At 49.3% G+C, this 20825-nt stretch overlaps 1 protein-coding gene across 1 annotated transcript; it reads right to left on the bottom strand.

The window, feature by feature from the left end:
• Positions 1-2104: 2104 nt before the first annotated feature.
• loxhd1b (lipoxygenase homology PLAT domains 1b) lies at positions 2105-20347 on the bottom strand. Its single transcript, XM_062452134.1, has 44 exons — positions 19681-20347; positions 18766-18880; positions 18598-18609; positions 18216-18296; positions 17859-18043; positions 17646-17744; positions 17220-17368; positions 16177-16300; positions 15623-15732; positions 15099-15239; positions 14799-14934; positions 14323-14483; positions 14096-14182; positions 13768-13903; positions 13501-13655; positions 13101-13261; positions 12881-12957; positions 12609-12805; positions 12157-12349; positions 11856-12016; positions 11213-11540; positions 10769-10920; positions 9989-10122; positions 9551-9696; positions 9169-9273; positions 8818-8946; positions 8518-8682; positions 8196-8377; positions 7570-7686; positions 7203-7365; positions 6871-7025; positions 6439-6648; positions 6214-6340; positions 5805-6013; positions 5490-5675; positions 5114-5241; positions 4821-4938; positions 4507-4684; positions 4235-4420; positions 3931-4101; positions 3598-3736; positions 3285-3440; positions 2500-3185; positions 2105-2244 (listed from the first exon to the last, which is right to left on the bottom strand). Exons 1-43 carry the CDS (start codon positions 20345-20347, stop codon positions 2708-2710), a joined length of 7209 nt encoding a protein of 2402 aa, XP_062308118.1. The 3' UTR covers positions 2105-2244; positions 2500-2707.
• Between the last annotated feature and the right edge of the window lie 478 nt (positions 20348-20825).

Raw genomic sequence — 20825 nt, 5'->3', positions numbered from 1 at the left:
AAAGAAAAAAAAATTACCAACCAAACAATTCTTGTTCTCAGTATTTAGGATGTGTTGTTTTGTTTTTGAATGTCTTATCTTCCATTTCCTTTTCATTCTTTCTCTTATTTTTTTGTTGGTTATTTTTCTTTCAGCTGATTTGTTTTGATTGGCTAGAATCATGCCAACTCGGGCATAGGACTTCACAAGGCCTACTCAAGTCCCGGTTCGGTTTTTTAACATTTTAACGATTATAGCTGCAATGATGCATACATATATTTATTGTTGTTATAATGTTGCTTGTGTTTTGTAAATGCACTATAATATGGAGCTGCCTGAGTTTGGTGGTGTGGCCGCGTGGGGTCTCCTTGTTCTAGCTTATGCGTCTGTGTTGAGTCACGAGCATCTTCATACTTCCTTGCGTGCTATGGGAGAATAACTTGATGGCGTTGCATTTGTATTTTTGGGTTTTCTTTGTCTAAAAACCTCCACTTGGGAAAAAAAACTGAAGACAGATGACCGTGGAGGGTCGCTAGTTCACATAGAATGCTGTGATTTAAGATGCCTTAAGTATTTAACAATCATAATTTATTACTAACTGTAGCTAGCTATTGTGGTGGCATATTCAATGTCTTTATTTCATAACTTTGCAATCTAATCAATATATTTATTTAGAAATAACATAAAATGTATTAAAAAAACAATACCTCATTATGCATTGGTGGTTGGGAAGCTTCAGCATGCGGGTGAGTTAAAGTAAAAGAGACGTAGTTGGGGTTCGAGTGTTCTGAACACTGTTCATAGCTAACGTGGTGCTGTTCAGATCTGCGTAACATTCCATCCGCTTAATCTCCCAGGTCCTTCATCTTTCAGGTGGGCATCTTTAATTAGCTTGGCGGGATTGATAGAGCATGTAGCACCCGCGCACCAGTCTCATATAGCATGGCCTGTTTACTCTGACATTGGGAAAACAATACAGCTTTATTTTTTTATGTTTCGTTTTTTCTTTTCTCTTTCTAATTGATCAGACAACGTTTGTGTATTTGGCATCGTAGTATCTAAAGTCAGTGCATATTTGAAAACCCAAATGAATAACTGTAACTTGGTACTTTGTATTGCTGGCAAATGCTACGTGTGTGCGCATGTGTGTGAGTGCGTGTGTGAATGAGAGAAAGAGACATTAGGGAGGCAGTTAACGAGCTAATTTGAGCTAATGATCTTATTGCAAAAGCAGCATTTTTCTGATGTATAACTGTGGTCTACAGTAGTAAATATGTTCCACACTTGGGATCGATAATAAGCTAACCACTTGTTTTTTCGCAGTGCATTTACTTAACTATGTATTAATCCTACATATAATTGTACCATATATTGGATTGGATTGAAGCAGACAGATTTTATTATGGTTTTCCCGCTCTCACTGGTCTTAGCCCCACGCCCTTCTCAGCACAGCACAGCGCATTACAGTCCGTTACTTCAGACCAAACTGGACCGTAGCCATAGTATTAACCGAAGCTGGCGAACTGAACGTAGATCAATAAGCACAAGCTCTCTAATGCATGTCTTCTCAGGTTTTCTATGTGTATGTGGGGGTAGCTCTGTAGACGTGTTTCATATGATGCTGTACCTTCTTGAATATTACAGATGTTTCTTTGCTGCTGACAAAATGTTGTTTATTAACCTGCCAGTGAAAAAAGGGAAGCGGCCATCTTTGTACAACACGCTGCTGTTTTGCTGTTACCGCGCAATGTTTTATGATCTGGAGTATTTTATAGACAACGTAGAGGTATGTATCAATAATATGAAAGCAATAGCTAAATCATTATGAAGAATATCATGATCAGTGAACATTGTGGAGACTCTTTAGATTCACTCTGGGTGGATTTTGTACTGTATTTATTACTAATGATGCAAAAAGTTGCATAGCTTAACCCAAACTGTTCTGTCTTCTTTTTTTATTTTTTATTTATTGTCTTGTATAGGATCTTTTTGTATGTGTTTTACAAATAAACTGCCTAAAATGCTTAGAATGTGTCCTGTCCTTGCTGTGTTTTTGTGCTTTCATCGTTAAAGTCAATACACTCCATTGAAGTGGCGATCAACTTAAAGTTTATTAAGATGACTTCTTTTGGTACACAAATGTTTACAGCGGAAGTATAAAATAATTTGCTTTTGTAATGACTCGACATCATATCGTTTTAGCAACCATATCAATCTCAGTATTCTGGACACAGCACAGGTTCTGGATACACAATGCATTTAACCCTTGTGTTATCTTCGGGTCATTCTGACCCATCAGTCATTGTGACCCACCGTCGTATTGCGACAAATTTACCTCCTACAAAAACAAAGTGAAGCATTTTCTTTTAACTGTCGGGCTGTCTCAGACCCCCCACATTGCAATGGTTAAAAGAAAATAATTGTTATTTGTTTTTGTATTGGGTAAAATTGGGTAAACACAATGGTGGTTCGTTATGAACCTTTGGATCATGTGACCCGAAGGCAGCACAAGGGTTAAACAAGCGCATCCATTTCTTATTTTAGTGAATTAATCTATCATTCACTTGTGTTTGCGTAATAAAAACTCTTGTCACATACATTCAAATCGCATTCCGTACAAAACAGGCCGAAAAGTATTCCTGAGAATAGAACAATGTCTTCTGGGATTCTGCCAATTACAAAATAAGTCTGAATGATCACTTGTATATACCACTTTAGTAACTGGCTCTCAGTACTTGGGATAGAGCACTCTTTCGAATTTCCCATCAGCTTTCTGAGGATCCAGCCACTTTCCACACAAGAAGATGGTGGTGACCGAGTTGGCCGTGTTGGTGATCTCTACACACTCCAGGTACCAGCCGGAGTTGTGCTTGGAGTTGTCGTGTTCCACCTTGACCCTCATCAGCTCCCCAAGGTCCAGCATCTCCACCACAAAGCGGTCCGTCCGGCCCCGTTCAAACAAGTTCCGGAACTTCTGCGTCAACGGACGCTTGCCGGAATCACCGTTAGAGCCGTATAAGGTGATGAAAACGTTGGCGTCCGTGCCGGCCCCTTTCACGTCCCCTGTGATGACGATGATCTCGTACTTGACAGGGACCAGGCTGCGGACTTTGCTGGCGAAGCTCTCGATGGTCTTGGAACACTCAAAGGTCAGGAATTGGTCCTTGGAGGCAAGGGGGATCCGGGCGTCACAGTGGAAGAAGTACCTAAAGGGGAGGGGGAAGTTTAAATATATTCACATGCAAAGATGACTGTTGGCCACTTTGAAGACGGGCCAGCGAAAGGTAGTCTTGTGTCTCACTCACTTGTTCCCCAGCTCCTTCTCCATCACCACTATCTCCAGGACGTGCCAGAAGTTCTCACCCTTCACCTTCTTGCCGTCCTTGGTGATGTGGCCCACGCAGATGCCAGGCAGTTCTCCCAGGTTCTTTGATGAGAACTCAAACGTGTCGGTGGCACCACTGAGGAGATCAGAGAGAACACTCTAGTGACACACCTCACGGCACGAGGGCAGGAGGGCCGTGGCTTTAGACGGTACGGAGATAGACGGAGGAAGAGAAGACACGAGAGAAGGAGGATTCTATGAGGCTACTGCCTCACAGAGCATGGAGAACCCACCACAAGAACCGCTTTTTCTTTGAAGCGTTCTCCAGCACAAACTCCTTGGATCGGGCTTTCTTCCCCTCCAGGATCATCCAGACGTTCTCCTTGGTGTCGGCATCGTCAGTGTTTGCTGTGGTCGTGGCAATGACGTATTCTGTAGGACAGAGTAGACATAGAGTCGAGTAGAAATGTTGATGCTCTGCTACGTCTCACAGTTTTAAAGGCTAAATAATCCAAACATGTTGTGTACAGTTTAGACATTTCATTGATGGACAGATCTTTGGCATTTATTTCACCACCAAATCACTCAAAATTGTCTTATCAGAATTTCCCTTGCTGGATACTGACTGGTCTTGTCATTGAGGTCCAATATGTCGTGGTTGGCACAGGCCAGCTCTCTCAGGATCTGCCCATCATCCTCGTTCTTGGCCAGCCATCGGTCGCAGGGGAAGCGGAACGTCTGGTCCATGGCCTCGTCCTTCACGTCGATGAATTCCAGATGCCATCCCGGGGCTGGTCCTGGGAGGGAACGGGATTGGATTTGGCTCCGTTTACATTTTGGTTCATTTAGCAGACGCTTTCATCCACAGCAACATGCAAACAGTGCCTCGTGTGACCTGGAGGGGAGGTGCTGAGAGAGGTGAACCTTCACCTTTGTTGTCGTGCCAAACGCGGACCTTGGACAGCTCCCCCAGACTGAGGATGTCGGCGAAGCGGAACACTTCTTTCTGCTTCCGCTCAAACTTGTTCCTGTTGGTGCTCTCCTTCAGCGCCAGCGTGCCCGTGTCGCCGTTCTCCCCGAACATGATCAGGAACACGTTGGCGTCGGTGCCCGCGCCTGGAGGACGTGGAGGATGAGATGACACGGGGTTAGAACCGGAGGAGAGTGCGCAGGGCTGTGTCGGATGAGAAGCCGAGCCCCACCTCCGACGTCGCTGGTCTGGACCTGGATGATGTAGGTGGTCCTCTCCACCATCTCCTCCTCATCCACCACGGCCGCCAGCTCACAGACCTTGACCCTCTTGGGTCCCATGGTCTTGGACAGCCAGTTCTCATAGGTGAACTCATACTGCTCCCCTGTGGTCATGTTACGCATCAGGACCTGGAGAGGATGCGAGAGGTCCCAGACCCCCCATTACAGAGATTTGAACAAGGGGGGGGGGGGGTCCTGTGCTGTTAGTGTCAGAATTCCACCGAGGCTAAAAGGACCATGATCAGAACCAATCAGCAACACCCACCCTGTCCAGGAACCAATCGGGTCGACTCCCAGAACCGTCAATCCGAACCCTGATCTTCTTCAGAGGAGCGATGTCATCGACCTCCACGTTGAATGTGTCCTCCTGGCCTCTCTCAAACCTGCAGAGGACATGTTATGTGAATTGTCAGACCTGTGTTGCAATTTGTTTTCTGACATCCTTTCAGATACTTTAGAATACAAGTATATAAACAAAATATATCATCAACAATATTAAGATACATGTTTCCGCAGAAGTAGTTAGATGTAGCTAAGGGCTAGCTGTGTGTCTGTTACCTGTTCTCATTCTTGGCCAGCAGCATCTCCTCGGTAGTGCCATTGGCTCCAAACACGGTCAAGAAGATGTTGGTGTCGGTCCCCGCGTTCTGAGTGTCGCCCGTGACAACTGTTGCCTCGTAAAGGACCTGGTGAGTGTGTGTGTGTGTGTGTGTGTGTGTGGGGGGGGGGGGTACGAGGCAGGGGTGGTTAGTAAAAAACACTTGACACAATGTTGCATTTATTTGGAAGATGCCTTTATTCAAATCAACGTACAAGGGAGGGATTTGAACCTGCAACTTCCTGATGAGAGTGTATGTATTTATGTCGCTTTGACTAAAATGAATGAAAAAATCCACCAAATGTCACTGTAACGCAGAAGAGATGATGGCGTCACCTTGCGAATGATGTTGATGCTGTTGGCGTCCAGGACGTTGAAGAGCCTGGAGGTCAGCCCGTCTCCTCGGTCTTTGGCCAGCCAGCACTTACACTGGAACATATACATGATGCCTTTGGTTGGCACGGCGATGGAGAGCTCGTTCACCAACCAGCAGCTTTCAGGGGTGGCCCCATTATGACCCAGCTGAGAGGGAGGGAGGGAGGGAGGGAGGGAGGGAAAAAGAAAGGGAGAGACAGAGAGTATGGAGTTCAAATTCAGCCCAGCCCAGTCCTGACCCTTCAGCCCAGCCCAGCTGCCTGGCACAGCCCTCACCTCAACCCTCTTTATCTCTCCCACGTCAGTCCCGTAGCACAGGAAGTGCTCCATGGTCCCGGAGGCAAAGGTCTTCTTCCCCTCTGGCAGGTCCAGCCACAATCGCTCCGTCTCCACCTCGTTAGGTCCCATGACGATGACATAGACGCGGGCCGTGGTGCTGGCGTCCCGGTCCATCCCCGTGGAAACGGTGAAGTGGTAGGGGATGACTGGATATGGGGGAGGGGGCAGAAGGGCTGGTTAACCCTACCCTGATATACTCTGGTCTAACACCATAGACAGGATTTACTATGACTTCGGAATGTCACCATGTGGACAAGAAGGTTTAGGCAGGGTATGACATGGTGTTTACTACTCGGCTCCATGGCAACCGTTTTGTTGCCATGGTTAGATGCAGAGGCCGTCTAACCTGGCCCCTCCTCCACTACTGCAGCCTTCTTCTTCTTCTTCTTCTTGTTAGCGTTGCGGTCCAGACCCAACTTGGCCTGCATGATCTTCTTGGAGTTTGGGTCGCTGCTTCTCTCGCCCTCGTAGCCCTGGGCAACAGACAGTTGACAGACAGACCATGAACACAGATATGTAAACAACCATCACAACACACAGGCACAACCCAGGTCTGGTAGGGGTACCACACCTTGACGAAGAAGGTCCGCTCTATGCGCTTGTCCTCCTTCTTCTTGGACAGCCAGCGCTCACAGAGGAACATGTAGACCTCCTCCGTGTCCACGTCCACCACCTCCACCTGGTCCAGGTACCAGTCCGCCCCCATCTGGGAGTTGTCGTGGCGGATCCGGATCTTGAACACCTGGCCCAGGTCCACCGCCTCGATGGAGAACTTGTCCACCTGGGGGGGACATGGATATTTACTTTCGTATTTTCGTTAGTATCGCCATGCGTAAATCGTTTTAGTACATGTTCATTTTGCTATTCCTTTTCTAATCATCTAATTGTTGTTATTTCTTAGTTCTGTTATTTAACATTGTTAGCATTTTATTTTCTTGTCAAGAATTGTTTTTTGAGAACAAATCTCAAATGTTGATGAATATAATTTCCCCGCCCCCCGTACCGCTCCTCTCTCAAATTTGTTGCCGTTAGTCTCAGACTTGCGGAGCTTGCGTTCTCCGGTGTCCCCCAGGTCTCCGTAGATGGTCAGAAACACGTTGGCGTCCGTCCCCCCTCCGTACATGTCCCCTGTCCTCACAGACACCGTGTAGGTGTGCGCTGCAGGGTGAAAGGTCAAGGCCCTCATCAGTACCCAGTGTGTGTACATCTGTTTGTGTGTGTGTGTGTTTGTGTGTGTGTGTGCGTGCGTCTGTACTGTATGTGTGTGCATCTGTCTGTGTGTGTGTGTATGTGTGTGTGAACATCTGTATGTGTGTGTGTGTGCGTGTGACCTACTCTCCAGGGCATCCTCCACCTCCGTCTCGGTGGTCTTCAGCGTGCCGTCCCTGAGCAGCTTCTCCGTGATGATGTCAGAGGGGACGAGCTCCCGCACCGTCTCCCCGTCCTCCTCGGAGCGAGCCAGCCAGCTCTCGTACGGGAAGATGGTGGTCTCCGAGCCCTGGGGCACAGTGGGTGGAGACAGCCTGCTGTTCATTGCGTCCACCCTCACACCACGCGAGATGTTTGACGCTCGTGTTTGTGCAAAAGAGATGGGACACACTCGGGAAGACACTTATTGAGAGTGAGGGAAGGGAATAGTGTTTTGGAAGGAGACACAGCCCCTGTGGGGGAGGTTTGGAATGAGATGCGGCCCCAGTGATACCTTTCCTTTCCTGAGCAGTCGTCTGATCTCCACCCGGTCCAGGTGCCAGCCGGGGTTGGAACCTTGGTTGTCGTGTCCAATCCGGATCTTCTCTATGACGTCACCCACGTCTTCCAACTGGGACGACCACAAGCCGTGTTAACAGACCCCACGGCCCGGCTGACTCTAGCCTAACAGTCACATGCTCTCCCTCCTTGGAGCTCCACACGCCACACACAGAAACCCACACTCCTAAAGACACCCCCCCCTATACAGACCCCCCCTATACAGACCCCCCCATACAGACCCCCCCCATACAGACACCCCCCATACAGACACCCCCCCCTATACAGACCCCCCCCTATACAGACCCCCCCTATACAGACCCCCCCTATACAGACCCCCCCATACAGACCCCCCCCAAAGAGACACCCCCCCCATACAGACCCCCCCCTATACAGACCCCCCCCTATACAGACCCCCCCATACAGACACCCCCCATACAGACACCCCCCTATACAGACCCCCCCTATACAGACCCCCCCTATACAGACCCCCCCCCATACAGATCCCCCCCCCTCCCATACAGACCCCCCCCATACAGATCCCCCCCTCCCATACAGACACCCCCCCCCATACAGACACACCTCTACAATGAACATATCCTCAGCTCCTCTCTCGAAGTACAGCCGCCTCTCTCTCTCGTTGACACACAGGTGTTTCTGCTGGGTGGCGAGGCCCTTGCGTCCGTACAGCACGATGAACACGTCTGCGTCCGTCCCCGCCCCGAACACGTCGCTGGTGTACGTCTTGATCTCATAAGGCACAACTGGAAACATGCAGAAGAAGTCAACACATTCACCCACCAGACTCTCTCGCCCAAAGGGGCCAGGACAGGGATTTGAACCTCATTGGTCTGTAGGGAAATGCTCTAACCACTGAGCTAATTCCTCATCCAGGCTTTCTCACATGGAATGTAGAGCTCCGTCTGGAGGTCAGCTGGGTACAGGTCCCTCACTGTGGCCCCGTCGTCCTCTGACTTGTCCAGCCAACGGCCACATGGGAACGTTAGTCTCAGGCCCTGGGACGGGGCGTCGATCTCAACCCAGTCCAGAAACCACCCTGGTGACCCGCCTGGAGGAGGGGAGAGGAGAGAAGGGGAGGGCAGAGGTTCCAACTTACTCTCAGACTGATGAATGGACTAATTATAAAGCTGACTGCCTGACTGACTGCCTGATTGATTGGCTGACTGGCTGCCAGACTACATACCTGAGTTGTCGTGGCCGATGCGTAGCTTCTCCAGGTCGCCCATGTCCACTGCCTCCACCGTGAACTCGTCAATCATCCCCTGCTCAAACTTGTTCTTGTGAGACTTACACGCTCTCAGGTTGATTATCCCTATCGGGGAGAGGACACAGAGGAAGGTCAGAGCGCATCGGCCTCCACCTATCACACGCCCTGTCGCAAGACCTCCACCAATGACATTTCGTTCACGGTGACCGCGCTTTCATTACGGAGCCTTCGACACGCCACGACAGGTGTTTATGACAGTAACAGGCTTGAAAGGTGCGGTCTGGAAATCACTTCATGCTGATGGAGGATGGTCGAGAGACACCGAACCTGTGTCGTCTTTCTCTCCGTACAGGATGGCGAAGACGTTGGCGTCGGTGCCGGCGTGTTTCTTCTCCCCGGTCTTCACCCTCAGGCTGTAGGTGGTGGACATGGCTGTGAGGTGGAGGGGAAACATCCACTGTAATCACTTTACTGACCCTCTCATCCGTTCTCTTCACTGACACCTAATCCATCATAATTCATCGTCAACAATTCGTCATTCTAATCTTTAATCTGTTCAAATGCTCTCCAGGAACAGGATTGGATAGACAACCTATAAGAGGGTATCTCTCTTGGAACTTGGAGCGGAGAGAGATCCCTACGGGAGGGTCTCTCTCCTGAAACGGGATTGGTCAGCACATCTCTAGGCTCTCCCGGCTCCGCCCCCCACCTTTCTGCTCCAGACCCAGCGTGGCTCCGCCCCCCTCGTCGTCGTCATCCCTCTTCATGAAGGCCTCGTCCACGGGCACCAGCTCCCTGGCGATCTGCCCATCGTCCTCGTCCACCGCCAGCCAGCGGTTGCATGGGAAGTAGTACCTGAATCGCCAGGGACAACAAGTGAACCCTCAAGTCTCAAAAGGAGCCTGTTACCGTAGCATCACACCGTAGCTACATATGAAAAATGAAGAGACTGCATTCGATGATGAGATGCGTGTTTTGGGTATTGGTTGTGAAATATATTTCATTTGTTTGTTCAACTGCAAAACATAACGTGTTGTACTTTGCACACACTAAATGAACCACCTCGACTTCAGACTATTCGGATTTAGTGTTTGTGAAAGTCAGGGAGCTGTGTGTGACCCAGACAGGTTTGCACCAGTTCTCCTACGTGGTGTCGTCCTTGGTGTCCACTATCTCCACGCGGTCCAGGTACCAGGAGGAGTGCGACTTGCTGTTGTCATGGCGAATGCGTAGCTTCTTCAGTGGGCCCAGTTCTATGGCTGTGATGGTGAACATGTCCTCCTGTCAATCACCACAGAGCCAATCCATTACCCAGTTCATCCAATTAACCAACCAATCACATTATATATCAACAAATCACAACACAGTCAATCAATAAATCAGTTCAATAATATCCAAAGGCTATTGGAGATCAAGGGTCAGACTCACTTAGGGGAAGCTGTTCTACCATTTAGCCTTTTTGACCTTCTGGTTAACCCTCGTGCTGCCTTCGGGTCACATGACCCAAAGGTTCATAACGAACCATCGTTGTGTTTACCCAATTTTACCCAATACAAAAACAAATAAAAATAATTTTCTTTTAACCATCGCAATGTGGGGGGTCTGAGACAGCCCGACGGTTAAAAGAAAATGCTTCACTTTGTTTTTGTATGAGGTAAATTTGTCGCAATACGACGGTGGGTCACAATGACTGATGGGTCAGAATGACCCGAAGATAACACAAGGGTTAAGGTGCTTGGAATCAACTTGAACCCGTAACCCTATTCAGTATTATAATTCTAACCTTTTACCCGAACCTACACTCCAACCCATGACATCATATTTCACGATTACATCATATTTCACGACGACATCCTATTTCACGATAATATCATATTTCACGATGACATCATTTTTCATGATGTCACTGCACCCCGCCCCTTCCCACCTGTGCTCGCTCAAACTTGTTGAGGTTGTTGGAGTGTCTCAGGGAGTGTTCGCCCGTGTCTCCGTTCTCGCCGTAGATATTGATGAAGACGTTGGCGTCCGTCCCGGCTCCGAGCATGTCCCCGGTGAAGACGCTCACCTCGTACGAGTTCTCTGTGTCACACAGGGCGACACGGCAGGGGTCAGCGGCGCTCACCTGCGCAGCTCACGGCACTCAACCTTGAACGTCGGCCAGGAGGATCCGTGTCATGTCCCGGCCAGGCGTCACTGACTGAGGATCACAGATCAAGCCGCTTGACCAAAGGATTAGATGCGACGGGATGGCTGGTTTCTGACCCTCTGCCTCCCTTATCGTCCTCGTGTCAACTCCCTTGCCCCTAGATCTCCCCCCCCCCAATACCCCCCCTCCTCCATACCCCTCCCCCCCACCCACCCCCCATCTCACCCTCCAGTTCCTCTGTGTCCTCCGGCAGGAGCTCCACTACCAGCTCGCCATCCTCCTCCCCGCTGGCCAGCCACCGGGAGCAGGGGAAGGAGTAGGTCTGGACCACCTCCTGCAGCTCCTCCACCACCTCCCCCTCCTCCTCCTCCTCCTCGTCCTTCTTCTTCTTCTTCTTCTTCTTCTTCTTGTCATCCTTCTTCTTCTCCTTCGTCACCATGGCCAGCACCAGGTGTTTGACGTCCACCTTCTCCAAGAACCACCCTGGGCCGAGGCCGCTGCCGTCGTGGCCGATGCGCACCTTGAAGATCTTCCCCACGTCTCTCGCCTCGATCTGCGGGGAGACAGCAGCAGACAAGGCCCTGTGGTTAGCTCTCACCCGCCTAGCCTGCCTGTCTCCTACAATGACAGGGACTTTGTGATGAGCTGTTCCATTTGGATGACGATGCGATGAGCTCCTTGGTGTTCGGTCAAACAAAGCCCTCCACTTGAACATTACTTCAACGGTGCTAGGCAAAGTCATGAAGAGCTTGGTATTTTGGATTACCTGAATGAATGAAATGAATGGGTGTAGCTCAGTGGTTAAAGCATTTGACTGTAGAAGGTTAAAGGATCAAATCCCTGATACATTTAATAAATTCATCCATACCTTGAATATCTCTGTGGTTTTTTTCTCAAAGTTGTTGGACCTGCTTTTGAGTTTGAGGACCTCAGTCTTGCCCTTGTCTCCATAGATCTGGATGAAGACCCGGGCGTTGGTGCCAGCAAAGCCCACATTTCCTGTCACCACGGTGATCTCATAGTTCATCACTGACCAATGAGAAAAGACAGGAAGATGACCTCAGACACATCTAAAGAACTTCCTGTCCGCAACACCTTTAAACACTCCGTATGACACTGTTTAGAAAATGGACGAAAGTGAGTAGAACAGTGTAGGAGATGTGTGCTACGTTGTTCGATGTCCAGGATCTCGCTGGGGTAGATCTCCACCTCCACTTTCCCATCCGCCTCCGTCTTGCAGAGCCAGCGGTGGCTGGGGAACATGTACTGCTTCCCGTGGACCGGGACCTGGATCTGCACACTGTCCAGGAACCAACCGGCTCGCATACCCTCGTTGGTGTGGCCAATCATCAGCCGGTTGATCTGGAGGAGGCGGAACCATGTCTTCATTTAGCTGACGCTTTTATCCAAACAATGTACAGGTTTGAACCTTTGATCTCATCAGTTAACCTCTGAACTATACCATTATGTGCTTGGCATTAAAGAATGATCTGGATGGATGGCAGTCAGAATGTTTGACTCCACGTCAAGAGGTCACAGGTTCGAATCCCTCGCCATACATCTCTTTGGTTAAAAGTGTCAGCTAAACATACGAATGAATCATTCCAACTGGCAGTCCCACCTGTCCTATGTCGAAGGTCTCCACTGTGAAGATGTCTACGCGCCCCGTCTCAAAGTAGTTCCTCAGGTTGTTGTCGGAGACCACCAGCATCATCTTGCTGGTGTCTCCCTTCTCCCCGTAGAGCTTCACAAACACCTTGGAGTCCGAGCTGCCTCCACTCACTTTGCCCGTCTTCACCGCCACACGGTAGTTCACGTCTGGGGTCGATTAGTCGAAAGATTAGCGACTAATTCGACAATTGAACGATTCATTGGTGTACTAGAGGGACTCACTGTAAAGGCGCTGTCCATCTGAAAACGGCACCAACTCCCGAACAATCTGTCCGTCATCCTCGTTCCGGTCCAGCCACCTGCAACAAGAAGCGTGTTTCAAAAATCTGGATGTATAAAAGAAGGTGAACTGTCGAGAGGTGTAGGTTCTGTAGTCGGTGGTGTGTGTATAGGAGGAGTGTGTGTGTGTGGGGGGGAGGGGGGGGGGGGAGGGGTGGACTACCTGCCACAGGGGAACTCCACAGCCTGAGACTCGGCCTGGCCCTCCTCTCGTACCACCACCTTGTCCAGGTACCAGCCACAGCCCCCGCCACGCCCGTCATGCCCGATGCGCACCCTGCGCACCTGGCCTATGGACACGGCCTCGATTATGAACTCATCCATCTGACCCGGGAGAGCCAGGTGGAGAAAGGGAAGGAGAGAGAGAGAGAAAGAGATGGAGACAGGGGAAAGCAAAAAGAGGGGGAGAGAGTAAGAGACAGAGGGAAAGAAGGAGAAAGAGGGAGAGATTTGTCGACATCGTCGATTGTCCCTTTCACGATTTCTTTTAAGACCGTTATCCCCATTTCGGTCACCGTCTATCTACGAGTGTCCCGTCGGGCTGACACACTCCCCGCACTCACGTTGCCTTTCTCAAACTTGTTGATGTTGTTTTTACAGTTGATCAGCGTGCGGTTTCCCGTGTCCCCGAGGTCACCGACCATGGTGAGGAAGACGGTGGCGTCCGTCCCACTGCCGCCCACGTTCCCCGTGCACACGGTCACGCGGTACTTGACCACTAAAGACGACATCACATGACAAGAACACACGTCGGGTCAGGCGTGAACATGCGCGAACAGGTGTGTCGTATAGGTGTAACCGCGTGTAACCGGGTGAGCAGGTGGACGCACGGGGCAAGGGTTCAGGGATGTTGTCTCCCATGGAGGGGAGCTCTCGCACAACCTCGTTGTCGTCCTCATTGACATCCAGCCAGCGCTCGCAGGAGAATTTATACTTTTCCTTGGTTAGAGTCTTCATCAGAGAGGCCTGAGAGATATCGAGAGTCAGATTGAGGTTCAAAGTGAGTACGGCAGAGAGTCAGGGTAAGAAATGGAGTCAGATAGAGAGCGTCAGATTGATGGCGTGACTCAGATTGACAATTGGATTGAGAGTAGAACAGAGATTCAGATAGAGATTCAGATTCACACGGAGGCAAGGGTCATTGCTCTGGATCCTCACCTTGCTCAAATGCCATCCTTGAAAAGGGTTCCTTTTCTCATGCCAGATACGAAACTTCGTCACTTTCCCCAGGTCAGGAAGTTCCACCTGTACAACAAAAACAACAACTATAGACAGGGCCCATCCATCCATCTATCTATCTATCTATCTATCTATCTATCTATCTATCTATCTATCTAGTATCTATCTATCAGTCCCTCCCTCCCTCCCCTCTGCGCCCGTCTCACCATGAACCTGTCCACCTGGCCCTGTTCAAAGTTGTCGGTCTTGTTGTCCAGCCTCATCTCGTCTGACTTGCCCTTGTCCCCGTAGATCTGGAAGGAGACGTCTGCGTCCGTGCTGGCCCCGGGCAGGTCAGAGGTCCAGATCCACAGAGACCAGGGGTGCTCTGAGGACCAGCGGGGGGAGGGGGGGGGGGGGGGGGGACAGCAACACAGCCACGCTCACTGCTGTGCTCAACACAGTCTGGCTCAGAACTCACTTCATGTATATGCATGTGTAAAAATCGCCCCAAACTATAATAGTATAGTAGAACATTTATCTGATTCAATTAAACCCTTCAAACTTTTATGACATAATACACTGAAAGGACTTTGGTGACAAGGGTCATAACTTGTGAGATATTTAAAACCTGCATGATACTATTATATGGGTGATTCTGGTGCCAGTGTCACAGGGGAGATAAGAATGTGCCGAGTCTCACTCTTCTGCCTCTTCTGCCTGAGAGAGACCATCTCGTAGAGCTCTCTCTCGATGAGGCCATCTCCCTCGTCCTCGTCCAGCCACTTGCAGCAGGGGAACGTCTGCTCGATGCCCGTGAAAGGACAGAACACCACCACCTGCGCACCACACACACACACACACACACACAGCTGATGACACTGAGATGACCCACACAGGTCGTGCTTTGCGTGTGTGTGCGTGCGTGGTTGTGTCTGTGTGTGCCTTGTTTTTCTGTTTGTGTGTCTGTGTGTTCTTAAAGTGTGTCTGTGTGTGTGTGTACCTTTTCACAGTACCATCCGGCGTTGACCCCTCCGTTGTCGTGGCCGACGGTGACCCTGCTGAGTGGGCTGAGGAGCGCGGCGATCTCCACGGTGAAGATGTCGGTCAGGCCGTGCGCAAACTTGCCTCCCTCCAGAAACACCTGCGGGGGAAACCCCACACTCATCACACACTGTCCAGTCACACCACTGAAATGAGGACTAAATTATGCTTTGACGTCAGTCGATGATGACTTTTTGCTTAAACACTGTGTGATGATGATGATGACGATGATTATGATGTCATGAATACTAATGAGGCCTTCATGTTCCCTTCCAGTGAAGCAGTCCAGTGTTAACTCTGTCTGATCTGCTCCGTAAACCGTGACAAGCCTTTACGCAACAGTTTCCTTGACGATGCACTGTGTAACTGTTACCACAGTCGACCCCGCCACATAATCGTGACCGTGGCGACCCCGCCACTGCGGTGGCCCTCCGTGTAAGCCGTTACCGTGGTAACCCCTCGTTTTTTTGGCGCCCCTCTTACCTTGCCGCTGTTCTTCAGCCCCTTGGAGCCGTGCATGACGATGTTGATTTTGGAGTTGGTGCCAGCTCCCCGGATGGTCCCAGTGACAACCTGGACGGTGTACACGATGCCTGCGGGGTACAGTTACGTGTCGGCCAATCAGACCCCTTGCCAGCGGCTGTCTCCCGTGTCGCCTTGCATCACTCACAGTCAGCCCAATCCCCACGAGGGTGGTGTTCCAATGAATGTTGTGACATATAAAACATGATTCCGAGCCAGCCAAGGATTTCCTTGAACAGTGATCATTGCTCATCTCATGTGGCAGTGTAATATGAAGAGGACAGTCTCAGTAGCTGCTCTACCCTTCAGGGAAGCTTTTCTATGACGTTCTCCCTGACTGTCACGTCGCTAGTTTGTTCACTGTAAATAAATGAACATACTGCATTTATGAATACACCTCACTGTAAATCATGGGGTGCTCATGTCCACACATTTTTCTGACCATTTCCCATTCCCTTTCAACTTCCTGTTTCCTGTCCACTTCCTGTTTCCTGTCCACTTCCTGTGGGTCTGACCTGTGGGTTGGCTTCCTCCCACCAGGATGTCCCTCTGGATCTTCCCGTCATCCTCGTCGATGGCGAACCAGCGTCCGACAGGAAACTCGTACACCATCTTGTTCCCTAAGTCATCCAGCATCACCTGCAGGAATGAGGGGGCCGGGGTACAACCCAAAACAAACGCTATTAGTATATCTAACACTCCATGTCATGAAGTGACTTAGTTTTGACTTCTAGTAAACTGTAGACAGAACCAGACAGAATTCCAATATACCTGGGCTTGTACTCAAATAACAATTCAACTTCAACTTTGACTTGAAACGTGAACTTGGAGGATGTGAAGCCCAGCTGGCAGATCGGGTGATTCTACACGCTCTGCATGCAAAGCCTGCAGGTCTGAACTCTGCATGAGCAGGACCAGAATCGGTTCACACATTAACGAGATCCATCAGTGTTATCGTTGCTACTAGACCCATGTAATCATGCTATCAGGGCGATCTTTGGTGTCAGTGTGTGTGAAGGCACTGAGTCCTCTGTGCATCTGCTGGAGAGCCACTCTGGTAATGACACACGGTGTCTCTTTACAGTCTGGCTAGGATGACTCATGAGCCTGTGTGTGTGTGTGTGTGTGTGCGTGTGTATCTGTGTGTGTATCTGTGTGTGTATCTGTGTGGGTGTGTATGTGCGTGCGTCTCTGTGTCTGCTTGTGAGTAGGCTACTGTACCTGAGTGTGTGTGTGTGTGTGTGTGTGTGTTTGAGTGAGCCTAATCTCATACTGTGTGTGGAGGGTGAAGGGCCAGTGTTCTCGGCTAAGGGGGCAGAGAAGGAGGAGGAATATCGCATGTCTTAAATACTTCTACCCAGATTGCTCTGGACACACATTGTAGTATACTGAGATGGGCAGGCTTAAGCTGGTGAGAAGGTTAATATTGTTCTTCTCATGTCAAAAAGTAGTTCTAAGTGACCTTCACATTTCTTAATCATTTCTGTGTGCACAAGAGTGTGTGTTTTTTTGTGTTTGTGTGTGTGTATGGGACTGCGTGAGAGTGTTTCTGAGTCACCTTGTCTAAAAACCAGCCGGCTGACGACCCTTTGTTGTTGTGTCCGATGGTGATCTTCCGGATCTTTCCCATGTTGGGAGCCTCCATGGTGAACTTGTCCTCAGTTCCTTTCTCAAAGTTGTTCTTGTCGTTGTCCAAACGTCTTTCCCCTGCCACCCACGTAAAACAGTTTGATGTTTAATTCCATAGGCGGTGCACAAAAATGGTGCACAAAAATCCTAGCATGGGATCAGTATAGCTCAGTGTTTGAGCTGATCAAGAGGTCCTAGGTTCAAATCCCCTCCCCCGTGGGTCATGTAGGGTCAAAGTGAATTCATTATTATTATTTATGCCAGTGCAGAAAGTCTAGAGAAACCGAAACCTAACTAATCTATTACAACCATTTTCTTTTTTTACTATTACTAATCTACTTCTTGTTGTACTCACCGGTGTCCCCAAATTCTCCAAAGATGTTGATGAAGACGTCAGCATCTGTTCCACTGCCTTTAATGTCCGCAGTAAACACGCTCAGAATGTATTTATTATCTGAGACCACAGAACAGAAGATACAGCTGAAACAGCATGTCGCATGTAGGAACACAGACAGGTTTGACTTGACTAACCCTGGATGTTTGAGAGAGTGTAAACGTGGAGACGTACATTTGGGCATGTCCATGGGGTCCATGCTCCCCAGGATGTCTCTCACAAACAGGTGGTCTCCCTCCATCTTGCTAAGCCAGTTGTTGCAGGCAAAGTAAAACCTGAGGTGGGGCCTGGTCATGTCTGTGACCACCACCCTGTCCAAGAACCAGCTGGCATTCAGACCCGTGTTGTCATGTTCTATCCTGGAGGGGAGGGGAGGAGAGGGGAGCAGGGGAGGATGGAAGAGATGATGGGAAGAGAGAAGAGAGGAGAAGGGGGTGGAGGATATGAAAGGAAAGGAGAAGGGAGGAGTTACAGTATATGTTTACTCTACTGTACTCTGAGTTGTTTGTGAACCGGGCACAGAAGAGATACCTGATTTTCTTCAGAGGACCCACGCTGTGAGTCTTGATTCTGAAAACATCTGTCTTGTTCTTCTCAAATGCAGTACGGCTCCTACAACAGCCGTAGCAGGCAGAAGAGAAGAGATTCACTCCGTTTCGGGGGCAAATCGCAAGGTTCAGGTCTCAAAACACTTCTTAGTTATGGCAAATCATCCAACTATCATGAACAGGGACCATGCAAGCACATGACCAGATCCACAGATAAGAGAAGTTATGAGGGTTGCGTTAGGTTAGGACTATGGAGAGAAATTCTCAACCTTCACGCAACAAAGTGTGGAGCACATAGGAAGTCACAATATGCCGCCTCTTCACCCTCTTAATCACATTAATTGATCAAAAAAAACATGACCTACCTCTTCTCTGTGCTGTTCCGCAAGAGAGAAAACAAGAAAGCAAAGATCATGTGTTAATGTCCAGTCGGCAATAAACCCTCGCAAAACAAAATGACATCAACAGGTTTAAGCGTTCATTGTCTGACACGTGGACGTCTTCACTTGTCACACAGTGTGAGGGAGACTCACTTGCTGGCCAGGTGCACCTTGGGAGTGATGCCGTATTCCCCAAACAGAGTGACAAACACATTGGCGTCAGTGCCCGCACCTCTCTCATCCCCTGTGATGGTCACCACCTCGTAAACTGGGGGATGGAGGAGATGGAGAAAGATATCGGGAGAGAGAGAATGAGGGCGAGAGGGGGAAATAATGAGTGTGTTCTCTTACGATAGAGGTATAACAGTGTGGATGTAGTGTGTTACTGTGTGCATGTGTGTGTGGTCGTGTCCATGCGTGTGGTCTGCATGTCCAGCTGTGTGTGCTTCTCTTAGGGTTAGGGATATTTTCGGCCAGTCATTCCATGTCAACAAACATCCTCTCATCAGGCTAGTGAACTAACAACACCAAAAAAGGACCTCTACCACATGGTGCCAGGTGACCGTCTTCATCAACATGTGAAACACCAAGTTGTGAATGTTGCTGACAGGTGTCACGTAACAGTTAGACTGAGATGAGATCATGCGTGTGGATACCTCCGGGCTAGGGTTACCGTGACAATTACCTCAAACAATGCAACCATTTCAGCAGGAGCCTGCCAGCTGTGTGGAGCTGCCTCTCCACTCAAATGCACTCAGCCAGAATGAGTTTAAAGAGCATTAAGGATTAGAAGCATCGAAAGGTTAAGCACTGAAATCTTTTCTATGTGGATAAAGTTTCATTGCTGGTTTATGGGAGGGTTCAGGCCATCCTCAACTGGTCCCATAAGATACATTTCTGCTAATAAGTCATTGTGAGAATGGTAGGAGCCATTTCTATATTTCATTTGGTTGTTGTCTTTTTGGCAGTACTGAGGGAAATAGTTTTTATTATATATTTTTTTAAGTAAAAAATAGCTTTTTATCAATTTTTTTGTTAAACAATAGATAAAAGATAAAAGAAAGGTACCTTTTTTCTTGTGGTACTCATCCTCATAGTTCTCTACGGCTTCTGGCTCGTAGGTCCTGAGTTCACTCTCATAAATCTCCACGTAGTTCTCCACCTTCTTCTTCTTGCCTTTTCCCTTCTTGGTGTCTTCCTCACTGTCGCCCTTCACCGAGCTCTTCTTCTTCTTCTCTTTCTTCTTCTTCTTCTCATCCTCCTCTTCGTCTCCAGGCGGCGAATCCCCCTCTTTCTCTTTCTTGGACTTTTTATCGTCATCTTTGGACTTCTTGTCCTTGGAGCCCATGTCTGGGTCCTGTGTGGCCTCGGCGGAGGGCTTCTTCTTCTTCTTGGTTTCCTTTCTGGTGGTCTTTACGATGTCAGGGAGACTCTCAGCCCTCTTCCTGCTCCTGGAGCCCGCATTGTTGCCATCTTCATCGTCTGTACTCCGAGATTCGTCGCTTGTCGCCCCATCCTTGGGCTTCTTTTTCTTCTTTTTGACCTTCTTGCTGTGCTCTCCCTTCCTGTCGCTTCTCCTCACGTCAGGCTCGGATGAGTCGCGGCTGTGCTCCTCGGCTGAAACCTTGGATGTCGTCCTCCTCCTCGTCCCCTTGCTCTCTGCCTCCTGATCTTCTGGGACCTCGTCATCCGGCTCTTTGATTCCCTCCCTTGGTTTTTTTTCTTTCTGGGGCATCTTTAATTTATTTACTTACCTTGTAACTGTAACCGATTGGCCTGAGTTCCGGGAACAGGAAACTTGATTAAAGTGACCTGAGGTGCCTCCACAGTGACCCTCGGGTCAGGTCCAAGGCAGCCGGCCGCTGAGGCTGCTGGGTAACAGGTCTGAGAGTGGCGGCAGGCTGGCTTAGAGGTGTCAGGGTTGCCCTACTCTGCTGTAGCTCCTGGCCTGAAACAGCTAGGCTACACTCACCGTGACCTCATTAAATATTACTACCACGTCTTGTTGTCACACGGCCAGGGCAGGACCAGCGGAAATGGAAGCTAGCCAGAAAGTTCTAGACCTACACTACAGGGAAACTGCTGGTCGGGTGTTAGGTGCCTTTAAACATAATAAATGGGTTTAGTCTCAAAACACTGACAGGCCCCTAGGAAAGATCTCTCTACACGCATTCATATATTATTTGAAAGGGTAGAACACAGGACTATATAGA

Source organism: Osmerus eperlanus, chromosome 25, assembly GCF_963692335.1.
Source record: "Osmerus eperlanus chromosome 25, fOsmEpe2.1, whole genome shotgun sequence".
Taxonomy (NCBI): Eukaryota; Metazoa; Chordata; class Actinopteri; order Osmeriformes; family Osmeridae; genus Osmerus; species Osmerus eperlanus.
The sequence above is the reverse complement of the archived record's forward strand: the minus strand, read 5'-3'. Positions and strand labels throughout refer to the sequence as shown.